Raw genomic sequence first — 21,708 nt, forward strand, 5'->3', positions numbered from 1 at the left:
TCTCAGAGAAAAGGAAAAAAGGAACCGTCAAGAGCGTTTTTGACATCCCGCCCCCCCACTGTCCACCAAAAAAAAAAAAAAGACAAAAAAAAAAAAAAAAATCGCAAAAAAAAAAAAAAAAAAAAAAAAAAAAAAAAAAAACAAAAAAAAAAAAAAAAAAAAAAAAAAAAAAAAAAAAAAAAAAAAAAAAAAAAAGGTAAAACCCAACTCACAGCTCCATTAAAAGCCCCCGGCAAAGCAGGATGAAGGTTAATAATCTTCAACTGCTTAGCCTCTAGTGGCTCCAGGAATTTCGGCGATAGCACATGCATGAACCCCAAACACGCGACCAGGTCCGGCGAGTCAGCGAGCACCAGCCGAGCCAGTTCGGCATCGTACTCCTCCCGAGCTGCCTGTATACCTTCCGGCGTCGCAGGATGCTGCTTCTTGTATTTCACAAGGTTGTGGTACTGAGTCGGAATGTCTGCTCGCTTTGCCCGTTCAAGCCCGTATGCGTCCTTGCGGTTGGAAATGACTCGCACGATCTTGGCAGGAAGTTGACCTTCGCTGACCTTATCGATTACCGCCTGTAAATTCGAGCCATTGCCGGAAATGAGGACAGTGAGGCGGATTGGTGCCTCCATCTCGTTTGAGTTCGAGGGGTGTTTATCTTGTTTTAAGGATGCAGTGTTCCAGAGCTGACGGAATGGTTTATTCTTCCACAGCACTAATGAAAAAACTGCTGCACGTAGATTCAACGGATGGGAAGACGAATTGACAAATCAGCAGGCGCAAAATGTCCTCGATTGATCTTGAGGCCAAAGATTCCTACTCCGACCTTTTTCTTTTGCTGATAAGGAGAGCGGGGTTGAAAATGATCGTGGGCTGACTCAGCGGGTATGCGGGGCAGTATCAACGCGCCTTTGTGCCTGAGGCCATATCCTTCTACAGTTGAACTACAAGCCTAAATGCATCTAGAATAAGATGTATACTTGGTATCCGGACTTCTGCAGCGAGGCATCACCACGACCATTGCATCAATACTTGAGAGAAGAGCCCAAAGTGGGAATAATGCAACAATGCTCTGACTGGATGAAATACGAGACAACAAAAGAAATATGTAGTGAGGAGGAATCAAGACTCCCATCATGCCAAGTGACAAAGTCCATTGCCAATCTAAATTCTAGGAAAACACAATAAGAAGTGATCAGAGCCTCGAGAGCCAATCGATAAACAGCGCGATGGGGGTAATCGTGAGAGATATCAAAAAGGGCTAAAAGGATAAATAAGATTTCAAGCAGCCGTCATACTATGAGTCACAAGCCTCATTCCAACTCTGGGATAATTCAGGTGTTCGAGAGAAGTCTAGAGACTTGATGTCCAACGAAGAAAGAAAAGAAAGACGGGTCATTGGCTTTAATTAGCGTACGTATAGATCCGAGTAAGGCAAGCGACACAGGTTTAAGCAGCCGCTGCATGCTGTGTGTCAGGCACCGGTGTGTTGTTCGACGTCTCGGTCACACCCTGACCTCTACAGAGAGGGCAAGAATTCCGACCCGTGGTCAACCACTATGAGACAAATAGTTAGTCTAAGCACTTCCGATAGACAGATGCACACGCAGATGGGCAACGAACCTGATCAATACAATCACGGTGAAAGACGTGCTTGCACTTTGTCAATTGCCTGAGCTCTTCCGCGGCTTCGTAATCACTGAGACAAATCAGGCAACGTTCGCCGTCGGGGATCTGGATCGCGCCAGCGCCATCCAAAGCCTCTGCGACGAGCGATCCAGCATGCTCCACAAGTCGATACAGCCCTCCAGCAAGATGAATGTCCTCCTGGGTGGCAACGGGTGGCTTCACAGGTCCAAGAAGCGACGAAAGTAGAATCATGTCTTCGTAGGTGGGGTTCTACAAGTTGTATTAGCTTTGAATCTTGAGAGATGCCGAGAAAAGAACTTACATCAGTAAAGAGACTGGGCGTTGCAAACGCAGGATGGTTCTCAGAAAGATTGGTTCCCACGACATAAATCAGCCAGCTTCTGCCCGCAGGAGGGGTGGGAGTGTCAGGTTCCACAACACCATTGCGTCGAACGGCGCCAGAGCCTAGCTCACGATGACGAGCATACTCAGAGTCACTGCGCCGCCGTTGATGTGAAGCCTGGAACGGGATCCTGTCTGCAGTGGACTCGGGCGCAGGCTCAACCGACGGCTGCATCAATGGATGCTCATCAACTTGAGGCAAGGGGTTTGAAGGCAATGCTGAGGCAGAGGACAGTCTCCGGTTCGGTGTTGATGCGCCTGAAGATACCGCAGATAAGCCTGGCTCAGCAGGTGTCGATGGAGGCGGATGGGGACCTGGAGGACTTTCCGAGAGAGTCGAAGGAAGTGAAGGGAACGGAACGCGAGTCCCAGCGTCAGAGAATCTTCGCGCGCTTCGAAGGCCCTGGGGCGAGGTTTCATTGTTCGCCGATAAATTGCTAGGGGCAACGAGTTGTTGACGATTAGGTACGAATCGTGACCGATTATCAGCAGGAGGAACTCTGGCACCGTTGTCCTGACCTCGTGGTGGATTCCCCGGCGCCAGGAACGGAAGCCGCAACAATGCGTCCAAGCCCGGTCCGGCATTCGACTGTTGATCGCCAAACGGCCCATTACCTGTAGGAACAGATCGAACGCCTACAACTACCAAAGTGACGGTGCGGCCCTCGTTATCCCCGGCAGGATTGTCAACGTCCATGCCATCGCCATGACTACCAACAGCATCCGGTTCTGTAGTTGACTGGTTTGAAGAAGCCGCAGGACTCGGACTGTCTGAGTTGGCAAATCTGAAAACCCGTAGAAAGTTGACGGGCTGGGGAGGGCCGTTCTCCCCTGAAGCACTTGCTGTGTCACTCGAGGTTGTCTGTGCTGATGTGGCATGCTGTAAACTTTGGATGAAGTTTTCCAGCGATCCGTCTAGGCCGTCATTGCCCAAAGACTGGATGTTGGGCAGTACTGGGCCCGCCGCGCCGGAGAGCTGGGCAGCAATCGCAGCCGCAGCCAATTGCAGAATACGCGAAAGAGGGGTGTGCTCCTCACGCCGAAGAACTCTTGAGGGTCTTGCACGTAAGAGCCCCGGTAATTGACGTGAAGTTGAGGAATTTTGAGTGGATTGTGAAAAAAGTGGCGGCATTGGCAGACTGCCACCCACTGCAGGTTCCACAGAATCAAGTTCATGAGCGTGATTGAAATCCATGCTAGTGTCCATGGCACTCAAAGGTGGTAGACGAATGTCGGGATGGTCACCCAGGCCCTCCCGCACACGTGGGTGTTCTGTGATCTCAGAGTCTGCGCTGGTCGTCGGGTGGCCAAACATTTGCGTAATGGGCGCCGATAACGAATGGCGAACGCGGTTCAGTCGAGCACTGCGACGCCACGATCCTCTGACAGGTTGTGTGGCTTGTTCTGATGATGAGTCCAAGTATGCTGAACTGGTGGACGTATCAGGGATTAAGGATGGATCACTGCGTGGAATAAGATAGGGCACTCTGATCAATCGCCGCCTGGGGATGCCTCTCGAGCTGCTGAAAGGACTGAAGCGACTGCTGCTATGAGCCTCCGATCTTGGGACTGATCTTGCTACAATTCCATGCCTGTGAGCCTGTCCCTCTGCCGGAGTTTCCTCTTCACTATTAAGAAGGCCACGAATGACCGAGTTCGGCAGAATCCTGGAGCCTAATCTAGACATGGTAGACTGACGTCGAGCGGCCATACGTGCAAGTATCGCAGAGCGATACTCCTGCTGATCCGGTTCGTCCCGAGACCCATCTTCTTCGTGTATACTCTCCATCCTTGTCAACTGAGGCTGCTCGGCAGTTGAGGTACTTGTTGGCTGCCACGTCCCCACCTCCGGATTGTCTTGAGTTGAATGAGAAGTATGGAGGATGTCATCATTCGGTTCTGCAGCTGCTGGGAGCGCCGTATTTTCAGCCTGATCAGAGTTCGGCCTGTGATTCATGTCTTCATTGAGATTTAGTTGGTCACGGTCGGCGCGGAGGAAGGTGGGTTGATCTGAGGGAGTAGTGTGGCGTTGATTCCTTTGCGTAGAAGAGGTCTGTCCCATAGTCACGAAGATGTGAGAATGGGAAGTGGCGATGACTGTTTATATACTGTCGATAGCCATGGAAGGACGGATGACTAAAGAGAACCCAACATTAGTCAGATGGCCAACAGCAGCGATATGCAATCGAATGACAAACGCTCGAGCATACGAAAAGGACAAGCTCAAGAAATCACAGATAAAGGCCATGAAGGAAATATAGCGATCGAGAAATAGTCGCCAAAGTCGAGGAAATAGTTTGTGAGTACCTTTGGGAAGCTCTAAGAGAACTGACCTTTAAGCCATACCATACAGCATTTGCAAGCTGAGAAACACGGATCCTTGTAAGAAGGGATTTTGAATGTTTCAAAAAGCGTTGTTGTCACCGGCTAAAGGGGATGTGCCAGAGGAAGGTCTCTTCGACGTGTCAGGATATATCCAGTCCTAGGCTGCAGCCCGCCAGAGGTCGGACAACAAAGGGAGCAACGATCGGAGAGGACAAGGAGCGTATCTAGACAGTAGCAGAACTGAAGAGCGATTGTGGCGGGATTCGAAACTAGGAAGCTGAGCGACGACTCGTTGGTGGGACTTAACAGGGAGTTTCAGCGGGTGAATTGGCGAAGATGACGAACGATCCTCCTGAGTTAAACAAATGAGTGTGAAGGTTGAGAAGTGAATGAAATCAAGTGTAGTGGCAGACAGGCTGGAAAATTCAACCAGACATAGGAGCTGGAATACGTTGGCTAGCAATCAAAGACAGTACAGAGTACGGAGTATTGATGCTAGTACCGTTGAAGTCTGTTGGTGACGATGATGATGGCGGGACGCTGACCATATATAGGAATCAGAGGATGATGAGCAGGCGACCTCTTTAGTCTCGGGACTCTTTAAGCTATGAGCCAGACACTAACTACTCCCGTCCCAGTTTAGTTGGTTCTGACTGTTCAGTGTTTGTGGTTCGTTGTTGATCTCGTTGTCCGTCATCCAACGGTCCAAGTGTCCAACAGCCTGACAGCGCTTGGGCGGTTTCAGCGGGATTCACAATGTGGCGGATCGGTCAAGTCAGCTTGACGGCAGGTGATTCGCCTGTGTCCGATTTAGGCCTTGTGGGGCCTGAGGCTCACCTGTCGGTAGGTACGGATACCTACACCTACCTTAGTGAAGGATTCAAAATACCGCGTCATGAATTTCCAGAACAGGTACCGTACCCCGAATGATGCTGCCCATTTTTAGTGGGCGTTATTATTGCTGAAGGAAAGTATGATACAAACATAATGGTTCTTGGCTATTCTCAGGATCATCTTCGGTGGTTGGCCGCTGGCTACTAGTTTGGGGTTCAGCATTTATCATGGCGTCCGTTCCTTCGGCATCTGCATTCTCTTTGCCTCTTCCATCATGGCAGCAACCCGCCAGCGTGCGGGTAGCTCGCTATGAATCCAGAAAGCGCAAGAAACATTCTGATGACTGGGGCGACGACAACGGAGATGGTGAAGGGGAAACGACGGATGCTGCGTCGGAAATAGCCCCTACTGCTCCGTCGCTAACGCTTTCTCCTGAGGAAGCCCGTCAATATCGCATTGCTGGCCTTCCATTCGACCAAGAATTACCTGGAGGCCTCTTTCCTCATGCCCCTGCTAAGAGCGAGTCTACTAAGAGGGAGAACCATGGCGATATCTTGAGAAGTCTCTCCTCCTTGTCTCCCCCAATATATCCCCCACAATCCTCTGCCTATCAGGGAAACCTTCGACTGCAACATTTAGCCGTCATCACTTCCATTCTGCACCGCTGTCTTCTTCAAGGTGACTACATCCGTGCCGGAAGAGCCTGGGGATTGATTCTTCGCGAAGAATTTGCCGGTTCTCCCATCGATGTTCGCACTGACGGCAGATGGGGCATTGGCGCTGAAATCCTGCTTCGGCGTGGCCGCCAGGTAGCAGTAAATGCACCAGTGATTCCGTGGAACGGTGACGGACGCGAAAGCGGAGAGCATATTTCAAAGCCATACTTTACACGGAAGGGTTTTGAAGATGCTAAGCACTACTACGAGAGGCTTATCGTCCAACATCCGTACCGCAAATCCGCTCCCGACGCTATCAGTTCCTTGCATTTTTACCCGGCAATGTTTGGTCTGTGGGTGTATGTTACCCAAGAGGAGAGTAATTCTGCCCGAGAAGATATTCAGAGTCGGCATGAAGACTCTCCTGGAGAATTTTCGGAAGACGAAGAATTAGGGCAGGGGTTCGACGGTGAAGCCTCATCCAAGCATCGAAGGCATCATCTTATTACGAGCGTACGAGCGCGGGAACTCGAAGAAGCACAGCAGATTGCGGCTAGGATGGATGAGATTCTTGTCTCTCCTCCGTACTCGGATTCTCCTGAGTTGTTGGAGCTCAGGGGAATGGTATCACTTTGGATCGGAGATCTCTTTGTGTCATGTGTGCCACACCAAGAGAAGGATGAATATGACATTGACGATCACAGTTCTGTGAAAGAGGATGCCGATGATCTACATGACTCTATTCAAGCCCGACGTGAGCGACGGCTTGCAATGGAAAAAAGACAGTCGGAAATTTTCAAATCAAGAGAATTCTTTGAAAAGGCAAAGCAGCGTGGCAGAAGTGTGGCCTACACATTGGAACACTTTCACATTGATGACAATGCTTCCGTGGGATCATCTGGTATGGGGTTCTAGTACATCTCAACTTACTTTGCGCTTGGTTCATGAATAGGGATGTCTTTTATGTAAATAGCTTGGCGATCGTACATTACAGATGATTTTCATAACCACGACATACCATCAAGTCTCTCTACCTAGCAAGCAAACTTGAAATCGGAGAAGTCATCTTATTGCTTTCCCCGTCTTCCTCATTGCTGTTATCAAACTGCTTATCGCCACGTGACTTCGTGATTATCAGTCTGGCGCGCTGTGGAAATAACGCGATTGTAATCTGCTCTTGGGCAGCCAGAATTTGAACATTGACACTGAGCATGGACAATCTCACCGCTTTCTAGGCATATACCGGCATATTTCACATCAATCTACTGCGGTGGGTCGTCAGAGAGCTCAAGATTGTATGTCTAGCACCTGTCCTTCCGAAGCCTTCGATCCAAGTAACTATGGGGGTGGGAGACTATGTCCATTCCAAGGAGGCTGGTCCACCTCGTCAATCCAGAGCTGATGCTTCGAATCAGTCCCGGCAGCTCTTGGCGCAGCAGGCGAGAGTTGAAGTTCCCCAGACTCAACTTCTTGCTCCCGTACCGGTGGGGATGAATGGAAGAGCACAATTGGATGCATACGGGGGAGTGACATTTCCGGAGTCGTCGCAGGCAGCCCACGAGAGTGCCGTGCACAGGGACATGTTTGACACGGACGTTGAGGGGATTGATGACTCAACTGTTGCTGGAACAAGTGTGGTCGATGTTGAAGAGATTCCACAACCGCAACAGCAGCAACATCACTTGCCGCCAGTTCCGAGTGTGCAGTATCAGGAGCCGGAAGGGAAGTCTCTCCATCAATTCCGTCATGGACGTCGACCATATTCATCGAACTGGTATGAGAACCTGGGAGACAAAGCCATGAAGACTGCGGGCTTTGAATCAGATGATGGCGACGATGATGCCAGCCAGATGACGTCCGTGGCGGGCGACGACAAAGCTGAAGATAACAACGACTGGTACATTTCTCATGAACACCGTCATGCCGGTGAACCTCTAAGCAAACGTCTAGAAGGCTTCTGGAGTGCCAGTAAACGAACACATACTAAACCTGGCCACCAGGCTCAGGGGGAATCGGCGAAGGTCCCTACGTTTTCATCAGCAAACGCAGGCAGGAGAATTGTCCTCCCTCGCAGTATGACAGCCACTCCGAGGACGCGTTTCAGTCCACCAAAGCCGTCCCTCCTTGACAAGCTGGAAATCTCTCCAACTCGGCGCACCACTGGCCCAAGAGCACAACCTCAGAGAAAAGACAGCATTACCGGGTTTCACTCCCATGGACCAGAGGGAGACACAGAGCTATTCGCAAATGATCACGGAAGACGGGACAGCGAACCATCCATAACTGCGTTTGACATTACCCATCTCGACGATCTCGACGACGACGAGACGGTCCGCGATCCTTTCTCCAGACGTGCTTCGGTCAAGCGCATAACCTCGGATACGACCCAGGCGAAGAAGCGAACCCTAGAAGCAGACTATCCCCCTGAAATACTATCTAAGAAGACTTTTGAAGAACTCCAGGCTGAGCCGTTTGATTTCGATCCCGCCACTGCACGAGCCACTGCTACCTTGAATCCATCACAGGATCCATCTGGATCCACAGAAGAAGACAGAGTCTCCTTGCTCATGAAACTATCCAAAGAGGACCGCCAAACATATCTTTCAAATTTATCCATCGATGAATGGGAAGAGTGCGGCGATCAGTTGCTTGAGCAATTCTCCAAGCTACTTTCGGAAATGAAGGAACTACGCCGCGCTCGACGGAGGACGGCTGCTATGTTTGAAGCGGAAATAAGGAGAAGACATGATGCTGTTCAGGAGCAAAGCTCTGATTTAGACATGAAGTTGAACGAAATGAGGACGGGCGGTGCAGAGGTGCTGCGTGGCCGTACCCCTTGAAGCACAAATCATTACAAGTCAACGCAGCAATACTATCAACCCTGGTGGTTGAAGAGACCTTCGTAATGAGACCAGCTGCTGCTCTTATTTCTCTTTGTTTCACCTAGTTTGACACCTCTGAGACAGGTCATGTCATGATACTATATGCTGCTGCAAGCAGCCATGAGGATGTCATACTAAAAATCACCTTGTATTCCACCATCTTACGAAATCTGCTTGAGACGGGATTCTGGGATTCGGGTTTCACACTTAGAAGGCATATGTTAATAGCATCATTATACCCTGGTGTTATCGGATTATTGATTGATGAATACGTTTTCCTTTCCTATCAGCACTTCGAATTACGTCAAAATTGTACTCGCTAACTCCCGATAATGCTACCATCCTTGAAATGACGCTAGGGCTTATGTCTCCATAGCCTGAAAATGAACGCCATCTGCAATCTATCATATAGTTTCGTGAACGCCGTGAGATGAAAAACCCAGTGTGAGAAAGACATAGAAATACTGGAAAGTGGCAAAGAAACAAACATGGGTCAAGTCGAGTCCGAACCCTGCTTGAATAATGCTGCTGCAAGCCGTTTGTAGTCTTCGAGTAAAACAGATACATCGCCTATTGTCAGTTCGTTGGCATGTTGGGTTTGGAGAAATCTTTGAATAGGCGGATCGATCTTAGACGGGGCACCGCTGATATCTTTGGAGACTTCTCGAGAAGAAGGTGAAGCCTTGGTCTTTTCTGAAGGAGAAAGAGTGGTCAAATTCCCTGGCGAGTCAGACGTGCTGCGCCCGAAGTTCCGTATCATCCCTGGAATATGATTAAGCGGATTGAGGCTGTTTCCGAAGTTTCTCATTGACTCTAGAGGGGTAGTAGGCAATGATGATAGAGGCATAGAGTTTGGTTGAGAGGAAACCGACGAAGGCTCGTCCTTTAGCGAACCTGCGATGGCAGTGGCCGTTTTCGAGCTGGCCTGCGTCCTCACACTGTCCGTGCTACGATCACGGGGGGTCCTGTGTCCACTGACCAGACCCATGAAGGCATCTTCCGCCCTTGAGCCGATTCGCCGCAGTGGGGGTCGATCCGGAGTCGCCAAAGAATCTTTCACTGCATTATCCCGAGAGACACCCTTATCGACAGAAGGGGGAGCAGTGACCAGACGACGAGCTTCTGCTAAAGTCTTCGGCAAGATTGGATTGCCACCGTCCTTGGCGGATAGTTGGCTAGATTGCAGCTCCTTGAGACGGCCGAACAGGAAGTTGAAGCTGCTATCCAGCGATGCGCTAATATTCTTCAACCCTTGATCGGCAGTGTTGCGAACAGCATCGTTGGCAGCACCAAGCACTTTCGACGGAGGTTGGAACAAATTGTTCAGACGAGGTTGTTGAGGTGTCGCGGGTGGCTGTTGCTTAAGCAGTCTTTCGGCAGTAGCTTCCTTGCCATCCGATTTGGAGATCTCCGGAGAAGCGTTCGCTTCTGTAACAACAGACACGGGAGCCTTGTTCATCCGGCGAGAGGTGTCAAGACTGTCAGAAGTAAGTGTCGTCTCATTGTTCAATTGAACTTTTCCTTCTTGCGTTTCGTCCGTACGTAGCTCCGATAATTCTACATTTTCCAGGAAGCTGATTGCCGCTTCAAGGTTTGTTAAGCAGTAAGCCGTCTCACCATCGATTTTGCTCGACGACCGAAACCGCTGTATAAAGAGAAGATTACTGATGATGTTGATACCTTCCGGTGGGCATGTGACAAGTGTATAAATCAAGGTGGGTAGGATCTCATCAGCGGAGGAGGACGAAGGAAGAAGCTTTGTCAGTGCATCAACGATAGCCTTGTGTGCAGCAGCCAGATCCTGAAGCTTCCCTAAAGGATATTTCGCTTCGTTCATTCTTGCCAGACAATCACGGGCAACGGAGAGGTACCGATCCGCCTCTTTCTGATTCTCTTCATTGATAGTGGTCATGTCAATGTCAATCCCGAGATCCTTCAGATTTATGCCAACCAAGAGCAACGCTGCGGTTTTCGAACGCAATTTCTCATCCCGAATCTCATCCAATGTGCTCGTATGCCTCCAGATTTTGTCATATACACATTCACAAGCTCTTCGCTCGATGGCTTCTTCCAGAGCAGCTCCTTTAGAGGCGAGTGACTTTCGGGCCTTTCGCCGTTCAGTAACCTCTGAAGCCGTCAACATCTGCCGACTAGACGCAACATTGTCTGAATCTCTGTTTGCTGATTTAGACTGGCCAAACCCCCGAGAAGCCCGGGGTGGTGGAGGGTTGGGAGAAGGATCGCGGTTTATTCGAGATGCCAGGGCTGATATGTGAGTAGCGATGTGGGTTTCAGCCCGAACGTAGAAGTCTTGAAAGAGCTGAGATATCTTCTCGATGGTCGGCGGAGAGGAGTGTACCTTGGCGCCTAACGAGTTAACGAACCTAGCAAACAAAGATGTCAACGCTTGAGCAACTTATGAATAGAGTGGTCTGATCTACCGGTCTGTCAGGCTCATCAGTTCAACTGGTAGGTCCTCCCACTGATCCTGCAGGCCCCGAGACAAAACAGAGACCTCTTCGCCCTGTTGTCCATCATCTCCTGCTTCCGATTCTGGAGAACCTCTCTTTTCAAACAAGTCCGGACCATTATCTTGCTCATCATCCTCTGTTGACAATGGAAGAGGAAGTGCGTTAGACTCCACCGACTCTGGAATTGCTACAGATTGGACAGTCTTGGCCCTGGTGCGGGCGAAGGAGCTCAATTCCGGGTTGTCCATTCGCGGAAATGATCGAGCAGTATGGAGACGAGGCTTCCCGGCGTCATTGACCAAAGAATGCGACGACATGACTCTTCAGAGCTAGCACCCTGCGCTTTTAATTACTGAAAGCTATTATGTGGCTCGAAGTCCAGCTGATCGATTCACGCAGATCGCGTAATATCAGCGTCTCCGCGACAAATAGATCAGCGGGTAATCGGGACAGATTTTGAGATACAGCAAAAGAACAAACAAAGAACTGAGATAAGGAGAAATGCAGCAAACAATTGAAGGTATCAACTAGTACCAACAGACATATTAAAAGGGCAATAAAGCTCTCAATAGTGATCGATAGTGACAGAGATGTAGTAGAGTGTATCCGTATGGGGCCTGGAGATGCTGATGATTACCAGTTTTGGGAGTCCCCGCAAATGGTGTCACGCGTTTCCATTACATCACGTGCGCTATCATGTGTCTATCTCCGAACTGCGTCACCACCCGAGCGATAAGTCATCGCCGCTGATAGGCGTCTGTCTGTACGACGATTGCTCCCTCGAGTCATCCTCAAGCTTCCCTTGGATATCGATTTTCATCATGAAAAGTAGCCGGAGAAGGACTAAGCGACACGTTCTGCAAGATATGAGTATATCAGGACTCCTCTTATCTGTTGCCCTGCTTCCGAGCGTCGTCTCCGCTCACGATCGTGTATACTTCGACCCTCCATCGTCCGGTTCACCCTTCCTTGGCCCCCAGGTCCCTCTAACAGGTCCTCCAGCCCTTACGGGTACCCATGAGTTTGTAGGTTTTATGCCTGTGTATCTTTGTATGCGAACACTGATTAGTCTGATCCGATAGACGCTTCGCCACATTTATCACCGAGGTACTCATGACCAACCCGATCTTCACAGGAGGCTCGATATCAAACCACATACACGCCTTTGGGCTGTTTCGGACGACGGCCTTGAGAAGGATCTCGTCACATTCGATACTCCTCTCGTTGCTTCATCAAGCCCTCTTACCATCCAACGCCTCGCGGACCGCCGGCTTTCGGTCATTGAAGGATACCTGGCGGCTGCCAGGTCAAGCGGGGAGGCCGTCACTCTATCGCCGGCAGAGTGGGTGATGGATACATTGGCTGGTCCAAATGTCACAGATAAAGAAAGCGTTCTCACATTCGCAAAGATGACGGCGAACGACTATATTGAGGAACCTGGCACAGAGGACTGGCACTATATACACGGTCGTTTCAACTATTCGTCAAGCTTTGGTTGGCAATCGGATGGATTGAGAGGCCACATATATGCAGATAAAACGAACAGCACCATCGTTGTATCCTTGAAAGGAACTTCCCCGGCCCTGTTCGATGGTGCCGGCACAACCACAAATGACAAAATCAACGACAATCTGTTCTTCAGCTGTTGCTGTGGGCAGGGAGGCTCGTACCTCTGGCGACAAGTTTGTGACTGCCAACAATCAGCATTCACAGCCAACTTGACTTGTATCGTTGAGGCCATGAACGACGAAAACAAATATTACAGAGCCGCCATCGACCTTTACTCGAATGTGACAGACATGTATCCAGACGCGAATGTGTGGTTGACAGGCCATTCTCTGGGTGGCGCGATGTCCAGTCTCCTTGGCCTTACATTTGGACTACCTGTCGTAACATTTGAGGCTGTCCCTGAAGCCCTGCCTGCGGCTCGCTTGGGTCTACCAAGTCCGCCCGGTCACGATCCTAGGCTTCCTCAATCGCGACAATACACTGGAGCTTATCATTTTGGACACACGGCCGACCCAGTATATATGGGAACGTGCAACGGCGTTGGTTCTATTTGCACATGGGGTGGGTATGCGATGGAGTCCGCATGCCATACGGGCCAAATGTGCGTTTACGATACCGTTGAAGATAAGGGGTGGCGTGTTGCACTTTCAACCCACCGTATCAGAGCCGTGATCTCCGACGTCCTCGAGGTATATGAGGATCTCCCTCCTTGCGCAGCTGAGGAGGAGTGTTATGATTGCGAGCTGTGGAAGTTCTTCAAAAGCAATGGGTCTGAAAGCACAACAACTTCGACTACCACCACCACCACCGCTCCTACCACAACCCGGACGTCGACATGCAAGACACCCGGCTGGTGGGGCTGCTTGGACGAAAGCACAACCACCACGACCACCACTACTACGTCCACGACCACCTCGACGTCAACATGTAAAACTCCAGGGTGGTTCGGCTGCAATGATCCGACCACAACGACAGATGCAACTCCCGCCCCATCTGTCACAACCACCATAGCCACCTCAACTACACACCCAACTTCATCTACATCCACATGCAAGAACCCTGGATGGTTCGGTTGTCGCGATCCCACCAGCACGACTGCCTCCACGACATCGTCAACCCCCACAACATCCACATGCGATGATCCGGGTTTCTTCTGGGGTTGCTATGACCAGTCCACCACGGCAAGTCATCCCATCACGTCAGGGCCGACCGCACCATACTCGACCACTTCCCCTACGAACACACACACGTGTACCTCCAGTATCTTCTTCGGTTTGATTTGTGTTGGGTCCACCGGCACCGAACTACGCTAGACTTCACCGACCATCAACGTTCGATAAGGGTGTAGTTGTAGATCATCTCATCCTACCCACCATTTGCATAAACATCATGATGACCGTATACGAGCGACTGCTATTGGCTTGATTCTTTTGGTTTTCTTTTGGCGCGGTGTCTTGAAGGCGTTCTGCGTGAGTGATTCACCTAGTCGTTTGTCTTTGGGGACTGGTCAAGCTTGCTGGTTACATCTTGATCTTCTTGCCGCCAGTGTAAGCTGTTTATTTGAAACTATCATATAATGTAGAGAAACTGGAATTTAGATACCGACTTGTTATTGGAATACACTCGGGATGGTTTATCAGTAGATGTGGTTTCGGCTGTCTTCAATAATTTCACATGCAATCTAGTTGAAATGACAAGTCTTGCATTTGCTTACTACAGGTCGACTTGGAATAAACCCAATGATCTTAATTAGTATCTGGCCATCACGACATCATGCTAAAGAAACAGATATAATCTCAAGCTCTGCGAAGGTAGCAGAGTGGTCCAACACTGGGCCCGTCGTCTTGCCCCATGATGAAGGATTAGAACTTGGATATTAAGTCGGATTGTCCGTAATGACTTTGCTAGGGCTTCATCAAGCTGAAAGACAAAGAGAAGTATCTCTTCCTATTTTCTCCAACCCTGATGGAGCATCCAGAGGACCCAGTGCAGAGTCGAATGCAAATTGTAAAATAGCTACCTTATCTACCAGCGGTCGTTGATAGTTGGTCCCGAAGATGGTGTCTGTGGTTCCTATCAGTAACCAGGTACCCAAGCTCTGTGATTGTACCGACCACAGTGGCTGCTACTGCTACCATGAAAGCTATACAGTGGACTTTGCTGCGGCAGTGCTGTCAGAATGAATCTGGAAATGTCTCCCAATACACAAACATTGATCCTACCACAGACGAAATATGGAACACGTTATGTTGCTCCGCAAAGATATATTTGTCACCGTGGAGACTATAAAGGTGCCCTCCTGGAATGGTTGTAGGCAATACAAGATTGTGTAAGAATGCCTGCCACAGGACATTGAAGTAAATTCAATGTTCAGGCTTGAAATCCTTCTAACTCTCATACTTTCTCATGTCTCATGAGTTTTCTGCTTTCTCTAGGGATGTAGCTAGTGCTCTATGCCGCCGTTCATGTCCGCTTCTAGGCACCTGTGGTGGTGGTGGTGGTAGTAGTAGTAGTAGTAGTAGTGGTAGTAGCAGTAGTAAAAAACGCGCTCCGGATTAGAACTCAATCAAGCCCACTGTGGTGGTTCAGCAAGAAATCTACCTTGGACGGGCCGATAAAGTCTAAGATCAGTAAATAGAGCCGATTCGAGTAGAGAGACCAGATACTGCTCAGACTACCCGAGGTATTACGCGATGAATGGAGACATTCACGAGGCGGCTATCCAGGGCTTCACGGGTATGCTTACATCTCGGTCGAGCGATTCCGTACTTGAAGCCCGGCTAGAGGCCTTGGGTTGAGGTTGATATCGGCCAAACACACCAGAAGGTCATTTCCAGCCTCTGGTGAGAGACCGATTGGTCGACGACATCTTTGAGACCCTTGAAATTGACTTTGCTTGCCATGTGGCGTCGCTATCAAACGCCGTGGGTGTTACAACAGCGATTGACTGCAGTGATCATTATTGGTACGGAGCAGAGGAGATAATGGCCTTCGGGAATGTATCTATCGGCTTGACGACGATTCGATCCAGTCCAATATTGGAGAGGCCGATCGAGTCGGCGAGGTTAAGTTCGACGTGAATTGGACAGACCTCGATATGCACTTTATGTAGATCAATCCGAGTGACAGTTTGTGGGGTACATTAGGATATCATATCCCTTACATGTGGTTTCTGCCAGACGATCAGCTATCTGCAAATGTTGAATGTGGTTGATATTCAGCGGCCATACAAAACTCACCACGGATTTCGGTTTCCGACGCTCAGAAACCGAGATGCCTCGTTTCCTCCTTTCTGGAGCCCGTTCCTTGGATTTTTTTGGTGCTGGCCATTCACATGACAGGCTGAAGAAAGCATATTTCCAACCTTGAAACTTGATTCGGTCGTTGATGCCTGGAAAGTCGCTCGTGGTGACTCTGAAGGCGCATTCCTCTGACCTCCGCAGATCGACTGTCAGAATGCGGGACATGTCGAGTGACTAAATCTTTTCCCCACGCTAGATTTGTGGAGTCTGGGGTTAGAAATGATCTAATTTATGCTTTTAGTTTCCAGCCAGAAGATGAGAAGATGAAAGACATCAGTTTGACTGTCCTGGGTGATTGATGCGAGTGTGCTGGTGAATGGGACTCGGTCGGGAGAAGGGGCCGGATAGCATCAACGACCACCGCAATTTCTACGCCTATAGAACAGAGGCATGGAAGAAACAAGCTTAAAGCCCTAAGCCGGTCTGGAAGCCAGAAGCCTCAAGCCAGACAGCCAGACAGCCATAGCTATCCCAATCCTATTCTCCTAGAAGCTTCGAGCGAATCCCATCACCACGCCCAGCTACACTAACCGGCTAGTAGCCGCTCCGGAAACAAAAATCAGAATCTTCTGTTCCCCGCAAAAAAAAAAGCCTCGTGTCTCGCCCTCCGTGTCCCGTCCAATATCCATTGATCTATTCTCTGGCCTAAAATTCTATTTGCTTCTAGTCCTAACTGAGAGAAAACAACAGAAGATCCCGGACTTTTTCTTTCTCTACTAATCACAAGATACACGATACAACCGTCCAGCCCGCCTCAAACCGGTTCCTCAGCTCGAGGTGGGGGTTCCTCCTCTCGTTCTCCTCCGAGCTCTTAAATTCAGCGAGCGTCCCTAGTCTTTCTCGCTTGTCTCTTCTCCATTTCTCCTGCATGTCACATTGACACGGAACATTCATTCTCTGGTCATTCTAGACCGTGTGGTTCCATTGTACATATCAATTCGCAACTACCTTCTACCCCCCTCGGTTCCGCTGTCAAGGTCAATTGCGCACACATGATGGCTTCCGACAAGGCGCAAGATGCCATTGGGCCAGCAGGGGCGTACGACCCTCGCCGTGATTCCACAGGATCTGCAGCCAAGATCATTCATAATGCCAGAGCGGCGACGGAGAAGGAGCATCGCATGTCGCTCTGGGAAGGTATCAAGACCTACCCCAAAGCCGTCGGGTGGAGCTTGCTCATCTCCACCTGTATTGCCATGGAGGGCTACGATATCAGCCTCGTCAACAATTTCTATGCTTTCCCGCAGTTCAATCGCAAGTACGGTGAGCTCACGGCAGACGGGACATACCAAGTGCCTGCTAGGGTAAGTTCTCCGCCAACCTCTCCTCCTCCTGCGATATTTGTGCTGAGATGTTTGTATAGTGGCAAGCAGGTCTTAGCAACGGCGCTGCGGTTGGAGAGATCATCGGTCTCTTCCTCAATGGCTGGGCTTCAGAACGTTTCGGATACCGCTATACTCTCATTACCTGCCTCATCTTGATCACCGCATTCACCGCCATCTTTTTCACGGCCCCGAACGTACAAGCTCTACTTGCGGCCGAGATCCTCGCTGGTGTTCCCTGGGGTGTTTTCCAGACTCTCACAATCACCTATGCCTCGGAGGTGTGCCCCGTGGCTTTGCGCGGCTACCTGACCACCTACGTCAACTTTTGCTGGGGGCTTGGACAATTGATTGGTATTGGAGTGATCAGATCGATGATCAATCGTGACGATGAGTGGTCGTACCGCATTCCCTACTCCCTGCAGTGGATGTGGCCTGCGCCATTGCTCCTTGGAATCCTCCTGGCCCCGGAATCGCCATGGTGGCTTGTGCGCAAGGGCAGGACCCAGGAGGCTAAGAAGTCATTGTTGCGCTTGACCAGTGTGCAGCAGGACTCGGACTTCAATGCTGATGAGACCATTGCCATGATGGTTCATACGACTGCACTGGAAGAGAAGATCACCAAGGGCGCCAGCTACCTCGACTGTTTCAAGGGCACTGACCTGCGCCGAACGGAGATTGTCTGCATGGTATGGGCTATGCAGAACTTGAGCGGCAACTCCTTCTCGAATTACTCTACCTACTTCCTCGAACAGGCAGGCTTGGACGCGTCCAAGGCCTACTCATTCGCCATGGGCCAGTACGGCATCAACATGGCGGGAGTCTTTGGCGCATGGTTCCTCATGACACTGGGCGTTGGGCGCAGAACGCTGTACCTGTGCGGTCTCTGCGGTCTCTGCGTCATGCTCCTCGTCATGGGCTTCCTCGGCCTGGTCCCAGAGGCGCATCGGGACCAAGCGTCTCTCGCCACGGGCTCTATGATGATTATCTGGGCCCTGGTCTACCAGCTGACCGTGGGGACGGTGGCCTACTCTCTCGTTGCCGAGCTCTCCACCCGCCGACTGCAGATCAAGACCGTTGTCCTCGGCCGCAACCTGTACAACGTCGTGGGTATCATCTGCGGTGTCTTCACGCCATACATGCTGAACCCCGGAGCTTGGGACTGGGGCAACTACACCGGCTTCTTCTGGGGTGGAATCTGCTTCCTCTGCATCATCTACACCTACTTCCGTGTTCCCGAGCCCAGAGGTCGATCGTTCGCCGAGCTTGACCTGCTGTTCGAGCGTAAGGTCAGCGCTAGGAAGTTCTCCAGCACGCAGGTTGATGTCTTCGACGAGACCGTCGAAAGCCAGGTGGTGGACGACTACCATGCCCAACGGATGGCCGGGCTCGGCGTGACGCCGTCGGAGAAGCAAGCGGCGGAGACGACGCTTGCTGCATGATTGATGACTTGAGTTGCCTTTGGGCCATGGTCGTGAAATGACACTGCCCAGATCCGGACATGATGTACTGTACATAACCTTATTTACGCAATATAATTGACGCTTCTAATGCCATTTGCTGGTTCATGTTATATCCCATGTCAACTTGATACGCTCTTCCTGCCTTGATAGTCACTCGACTTGGATATTATTGCAGATCTTACTTAATCAGCTTGCTGAATGTCTAGGCCACTTGCATTTGCAATTCTACTCATTAGACCACTCGGGCTTCTTCTTCTCGGCAAACGCAGTCATTCCTGTCCATCGTCAGTCAAACCACCTCGGTCAGCAATCCAATCGCAAAAAAAACTCACCAATCTTCTGATCCTTGCTTCCAAACAAGCCATGGAATAATCGCCTCTCATACTCCACCCCCTCCCTGAGCGAAAGCTCCTGGCTCTTATCCACCACCTCCTTGGCAGCCAACACAGCCACCCGACTATATCCCGCAATCGTCTCCGCGGTCCGAAGCGCCTCCGCCAGCAGCTCCTCATGCCCGCCCTCGACGGCCTTGGCCGCAACACCCCACTGCTCCGCTTCCTTGCCGCTGAAGTTCTTCCCCGTGAGGATCAGCTCCATCGCCTTGCTCTTGCCGACGGCGTGGGTGAGACGCTGGGAGCCGCCCGCGCCGGGGATCACGCCGAGCTTGATCTCGGGCTGGCCGAAGGTGGCGCTGGCGGTGCAGTAGATGATGTCGCACATGAGGGCCAGCTCGCAGCCGCCGCCGAGGGCGTAGCCGGAGACGGCGGCGATGACGGGCTTGCGGACGGAGTTGGCGAGGTGGGACCAGGGGGCAATGAAGTTGTTGGTGTAGGCGTGCGAGAAGGTCAGCGGGGCCATCTCCTTGATGTCGGCGCCGGCTGGACGGCGTCAGCATGGGTGTACGTGCTATCTATGGACGGGGGAGCAAGGACGCACCGGCAAAGGCCTTTTCGCTGCCTGTGATGACGACCGCTCCGATCTCTTTATCTTCCTCGTATTTGGAGAGGGCATCGTTGAGTTCCTTGAAGACGGGGCTGGACAGGGCGTTGAGGGCCTTGGGGCGGTTGAGGGTGACTGCGGAGTGTCAGACAGCCGTCAATTGACCCAACTAGCTTAGACACGATCGGTCATAAGGACATACTCAGCCCAACACCAGGCTTAGGAGTCGAAGTGAGGATGTATTCGTACATCGGAGCAGCGGATGAGTAGGGTCTGCCAACTCGGCTTAGGTAGGACGTAAGAGGGATAGCGGTCCTGGACGAAACCAGGCGGGAACATTGCCGAGAGAACATGGTGAAAGGGATTTGAAGAAGGTGAGATTAGGTAAGACTGCTAATAGGAGGTTGTTGGAGTAAGTTGTAGTTTAATTGATGCGCAATCTAACAGTACTTAAGTAGTAAGCAGCTAGGATAAAGTACCCGACTTATGATGCTTCCCCGCAATCGCCGAAGAGAACCGTTGCTCCGAGGCAATGCGAGGCACGTGAACTGGCTCTGATCACATAAGCTGGATCTAACTTTAGTGAGACTAGCGTGTGTCCTGTCATCTCCCCTGAGGCGCAGCGTCTGTCGATGTGGCTGGTGCTGCCGAAACGGGTTAGTCGCACGCCACGCCGCCCAAGCTGAGTAGTGGACACTTTTTCTCTGCGAGACGGACAGACTGCAAGACGGAGAGAGAGAGAGAGAGAGATAGCATCCGTGTTCCTCCCCTCCAGCTTCGTCGGTGTTGGTGCGAAATATTCTATTCTCTTGTTTCTTGTTCACAGGTCGTCTTTTAACCCGCAAGTATCCGTTCGCGTTGGTGGTAGTCCTCGACCTTTCTAATCCTTTCCTTTTCTACTTTCTCTCCCTCCTATCGCCATGGATGTCCCCGAGCCAGAACAGACGCCGTTCACGGCCGTGACAGCGCAGACCTCGAAACTTGCGCGGGTAAGTCAAGTCCATTCGCCATGGATCGGCCTGCAAAGATCAATTCATCTTGTTTTTTTTTTTCGAATAGCTTCCGGCTGATAACTTACATAACAGCAATACCAAACCTCCCTCGATGCCCTGACACCCTACACCACCTACCGGTGGATCGGCACCGTCGTCCTCCTCCTCATCTTCTTTCTGAGAATCGTCCTGGCTCAGGGGTGGTACATTGGTATGCGACTGGCCCTGTCGTCTTTTCAGTTTTCAATTGCAACTGCTAACATCCTACCCCACGCTCACAGTCGCATACACCCTCGGCATCTACCTCCTGAATCTCTTCCTGCTCTTCCTTCAACCCAAATTCGACCCCTCCCTCACCCAAGACGAAGGCATCGAGGACGGTGACGCCTCCGCCAGCCTCCCCACCAAGCAGGACGACGAGTTCCGCCCCTTCATCCGCCGCCTCCCCGAGTTCAAGTTCTGGCACTCCGCTACCCGGGCCATCGCCATCGGCTTCGTCTGCTCGTGGTTCTCTGTCTTCGATATCCCGGTCTTCTGGCCCGTGCTGGTGGTCTACTGGATCATCCTCTTCGTGCTGACAAGTAAGTTCGCTTGCATCTACTGCCCCTGGGCGGCGTCGTTTGCTTACGAGATCGTGTGGAATAGTGCGCCGACAGATCCAGCATATGATCAAGTATCGCTACGTGCCTTTCTCCTTTGGAAAGACCAGATACGGCCGGTCATAGAGTCACGAAACCATAGGGACGGGCGGTTGTGTGTACATGGGTGCTGCTGCGGAGTGCATGCAGCATTTGTTTTCTGGCCGTCCTTGATTTAATTCGGATTGTTCCTCTTTGACGCGGATACATCTGTTATCCTCAAGGACAACGAGTTGGGATCCGCGAGGAAAGACGAAACTCCAATACTGATGTTGATTGATGATGACCCTTGCGTGATCTGAATTAATGAGCCTACCTTTTTCCATTTATTATTGTACAGAGCTTCCAAGTCC

The 21,708-nt window shown here is 50.9% G+C and overlaps 9 protein-coding genes across 9 annotated transcripts; 5 read left to right on the plus strand and 4 right to left on the minus strand.

Annotated features, from left to right (window-relative positions):
• Positions 1-212: 212 nt before the first annotated feature.
• Positions 213-623, minus strand: CDV56_100087 (phosphoribosylglycinamide formyltransferase; the record flags this gene model as incomplete). The annotated part of the gene is made up of 1 exon (XM_026753706.1): positions 213-623. A coding segment is annotated over one exon (411 nt), but the record flags the coding sequence as incomplete, so codon positions are not given.
• Positions 624-1,440: 817 nt separating this feature from the next.
• On the minus strand, positions 1,441-4,084 carry CDV56_100431 (RING-H2 finger protein; the record flags this gene model as incomplete). The annotated part of the gene is made up of 3 exons (XM_026754050.1): positions 1,441-1,548; positions 1,615-1,890; positions 1,943-4,084. 3 exons carry the CDS (start codon positions 4,082-4,084, stop codon positions 1,441-1,443), a joined length of 2,526 nt encoding a protein of 841 aa, XP_026610921.1.
• A 1,324-nt stretch (positions 4,085-5,408) lies between these two features.
• CDV56_101042 (uncharacterized protein) lies at positions 5,409-6,752 on the plus strand (the record flags this gene model as incomplete). The annotated part of the gene is made up of 1 exon (XM_026754661.1): positions 5,409-6,752. The coding sequence occupies one exon, from the start codon at positions 5,409-5,411 to the stop codon at positions 6,750-6,752; it is 1,344 nt and encodes a 447-aa protein (XP_026610922.1).
• A 425-nt stretch (positions 6,753-7,177) lies between these two features.
• On the plus strand, positions 7,178-8,677 carry CDV56_101311 (uncharacterized protein; the record flags this gene model as incomplete). Its single annotated transcript, XM_026754930.1, has 1 exon — positions 7,178-8,677. One exon carries the CDS (start codon positions 7,178-7,180, stop codon positions 8,675-8,677), a length of 1,500 nt encoding a protein of 499 aa, XP_026610923.1.
• Positions 8,678-9,212: 535 nt separating this feature from the next.
• On the minus strand, positions 9,213-11,507 carry CDV56_101610 (VPS9 domain-containing protein; the record flags this gene model as incomplete). The annotated part of the gene is made up of 2 exons (XM_026755229.1): positions 9,213-11,103; positions 11,161-11,507. The coding sequence occupies 2 exons, from the start codon at positions 11,505-11,507 to the stop codon at positions 9,213-9,215; spliced, it is 2,238 nt and encodes a 745-aa protein (XP_026610924.1).
• A 549-nt stretch (positions 11,508-12,056) lies between these two features.
• On the plus strand, positions 12,057-14,012 carry atg15 (triglyceride lipase ATG15; the record flags this gene model as incomplete). The annotated part of the gene is made up of 2 exons (XM_026755608.1): positions 12,057-12,215; positions 12,273-14,012. 2 exons carry the CDS (start codon positions 12,057-12,059, stop codon positions 14,010-14,012), a joined length of 1,899 nt encoding a protein of 632 aa, XP_026610925.1.
• Positions 14,013-16,993: 2,981 nt separating this feature from the next.
• CDV56_102645 (putative MFS alpha-glucoside transporter) lies at positions 16,994-18,765 on the plus strand (the record flags this gene model as incomplete). The annotated part of the gene is made up of 2 exons (XM_026756264.1): positions 16,994-17,305; positions 17,365-18,765. The coding sequence occupies 2 exons, from the start codon at positions 16,994-16,996 to the stop codon at positions 18,763-18,765; spliced, it is 1,713 nt and encodes a 570-aa protein (XP_026610926.1).
• Positions 18,766-19,011: 246 nt separating this feature from the next.
• Positions 19,012-20,078, minus strand: echA (enoyl-CoA hydratase echA; the record flags this gene model as incomplete). The annotated part of the gene is made up of 4 exons (XM_026756529.1): positions 19,012-19,061; positions 19,119-19,664; positions 19,723-19,860; positions 19,928-20,078. 4 exons carry the CDS (start codon positions 20,076-20,078, stop codon positions 19,012-19,014), a joined length of 885 nt encoding a protein of 294 aa, XP_026610927.1.
• Positions 20,079-20,645: 567 nt separating this feature from the next.
• On the plus strand, positions 20,646-21,442 carry CDV56_103098 (Rer1 family protein; the record flags this gene model as incomplete). The annotated part of the gene is made up of 4 exons (XM_026756717.1): positions 20,646-20,714; positions 20,811-20,928; positions 20,999-21,298; positions 21,363-21,442. 4 exons carry the CDS (start codon positions 20,646-20,648, stop codon positions 21,440-21,442), a joined length of 567 nt encoding a protein of 188 aa, XP_026610928.1.
• Between the last annotated feature and the right edge of the window lie 266 nt (positions 21,443-21,708).

The sequence above is a fragment of the Aspergillus thermomutatus genome (assembly GCF_002237265.1).
Source record: "Aspergillus thermomutatus strain HMR AF 39 chromosome Unknown NODE_266, whole genome shotgun sequence".
In the NCBI taxonomy this organism is placed as follows: domain Eukaryota; kingdom Fungi; phylum Ascomycota; class Eurotiomycetes; order Eurotiales; family Aspergillaceae; genus Aspergillus; species Aspergillus thermomutatus.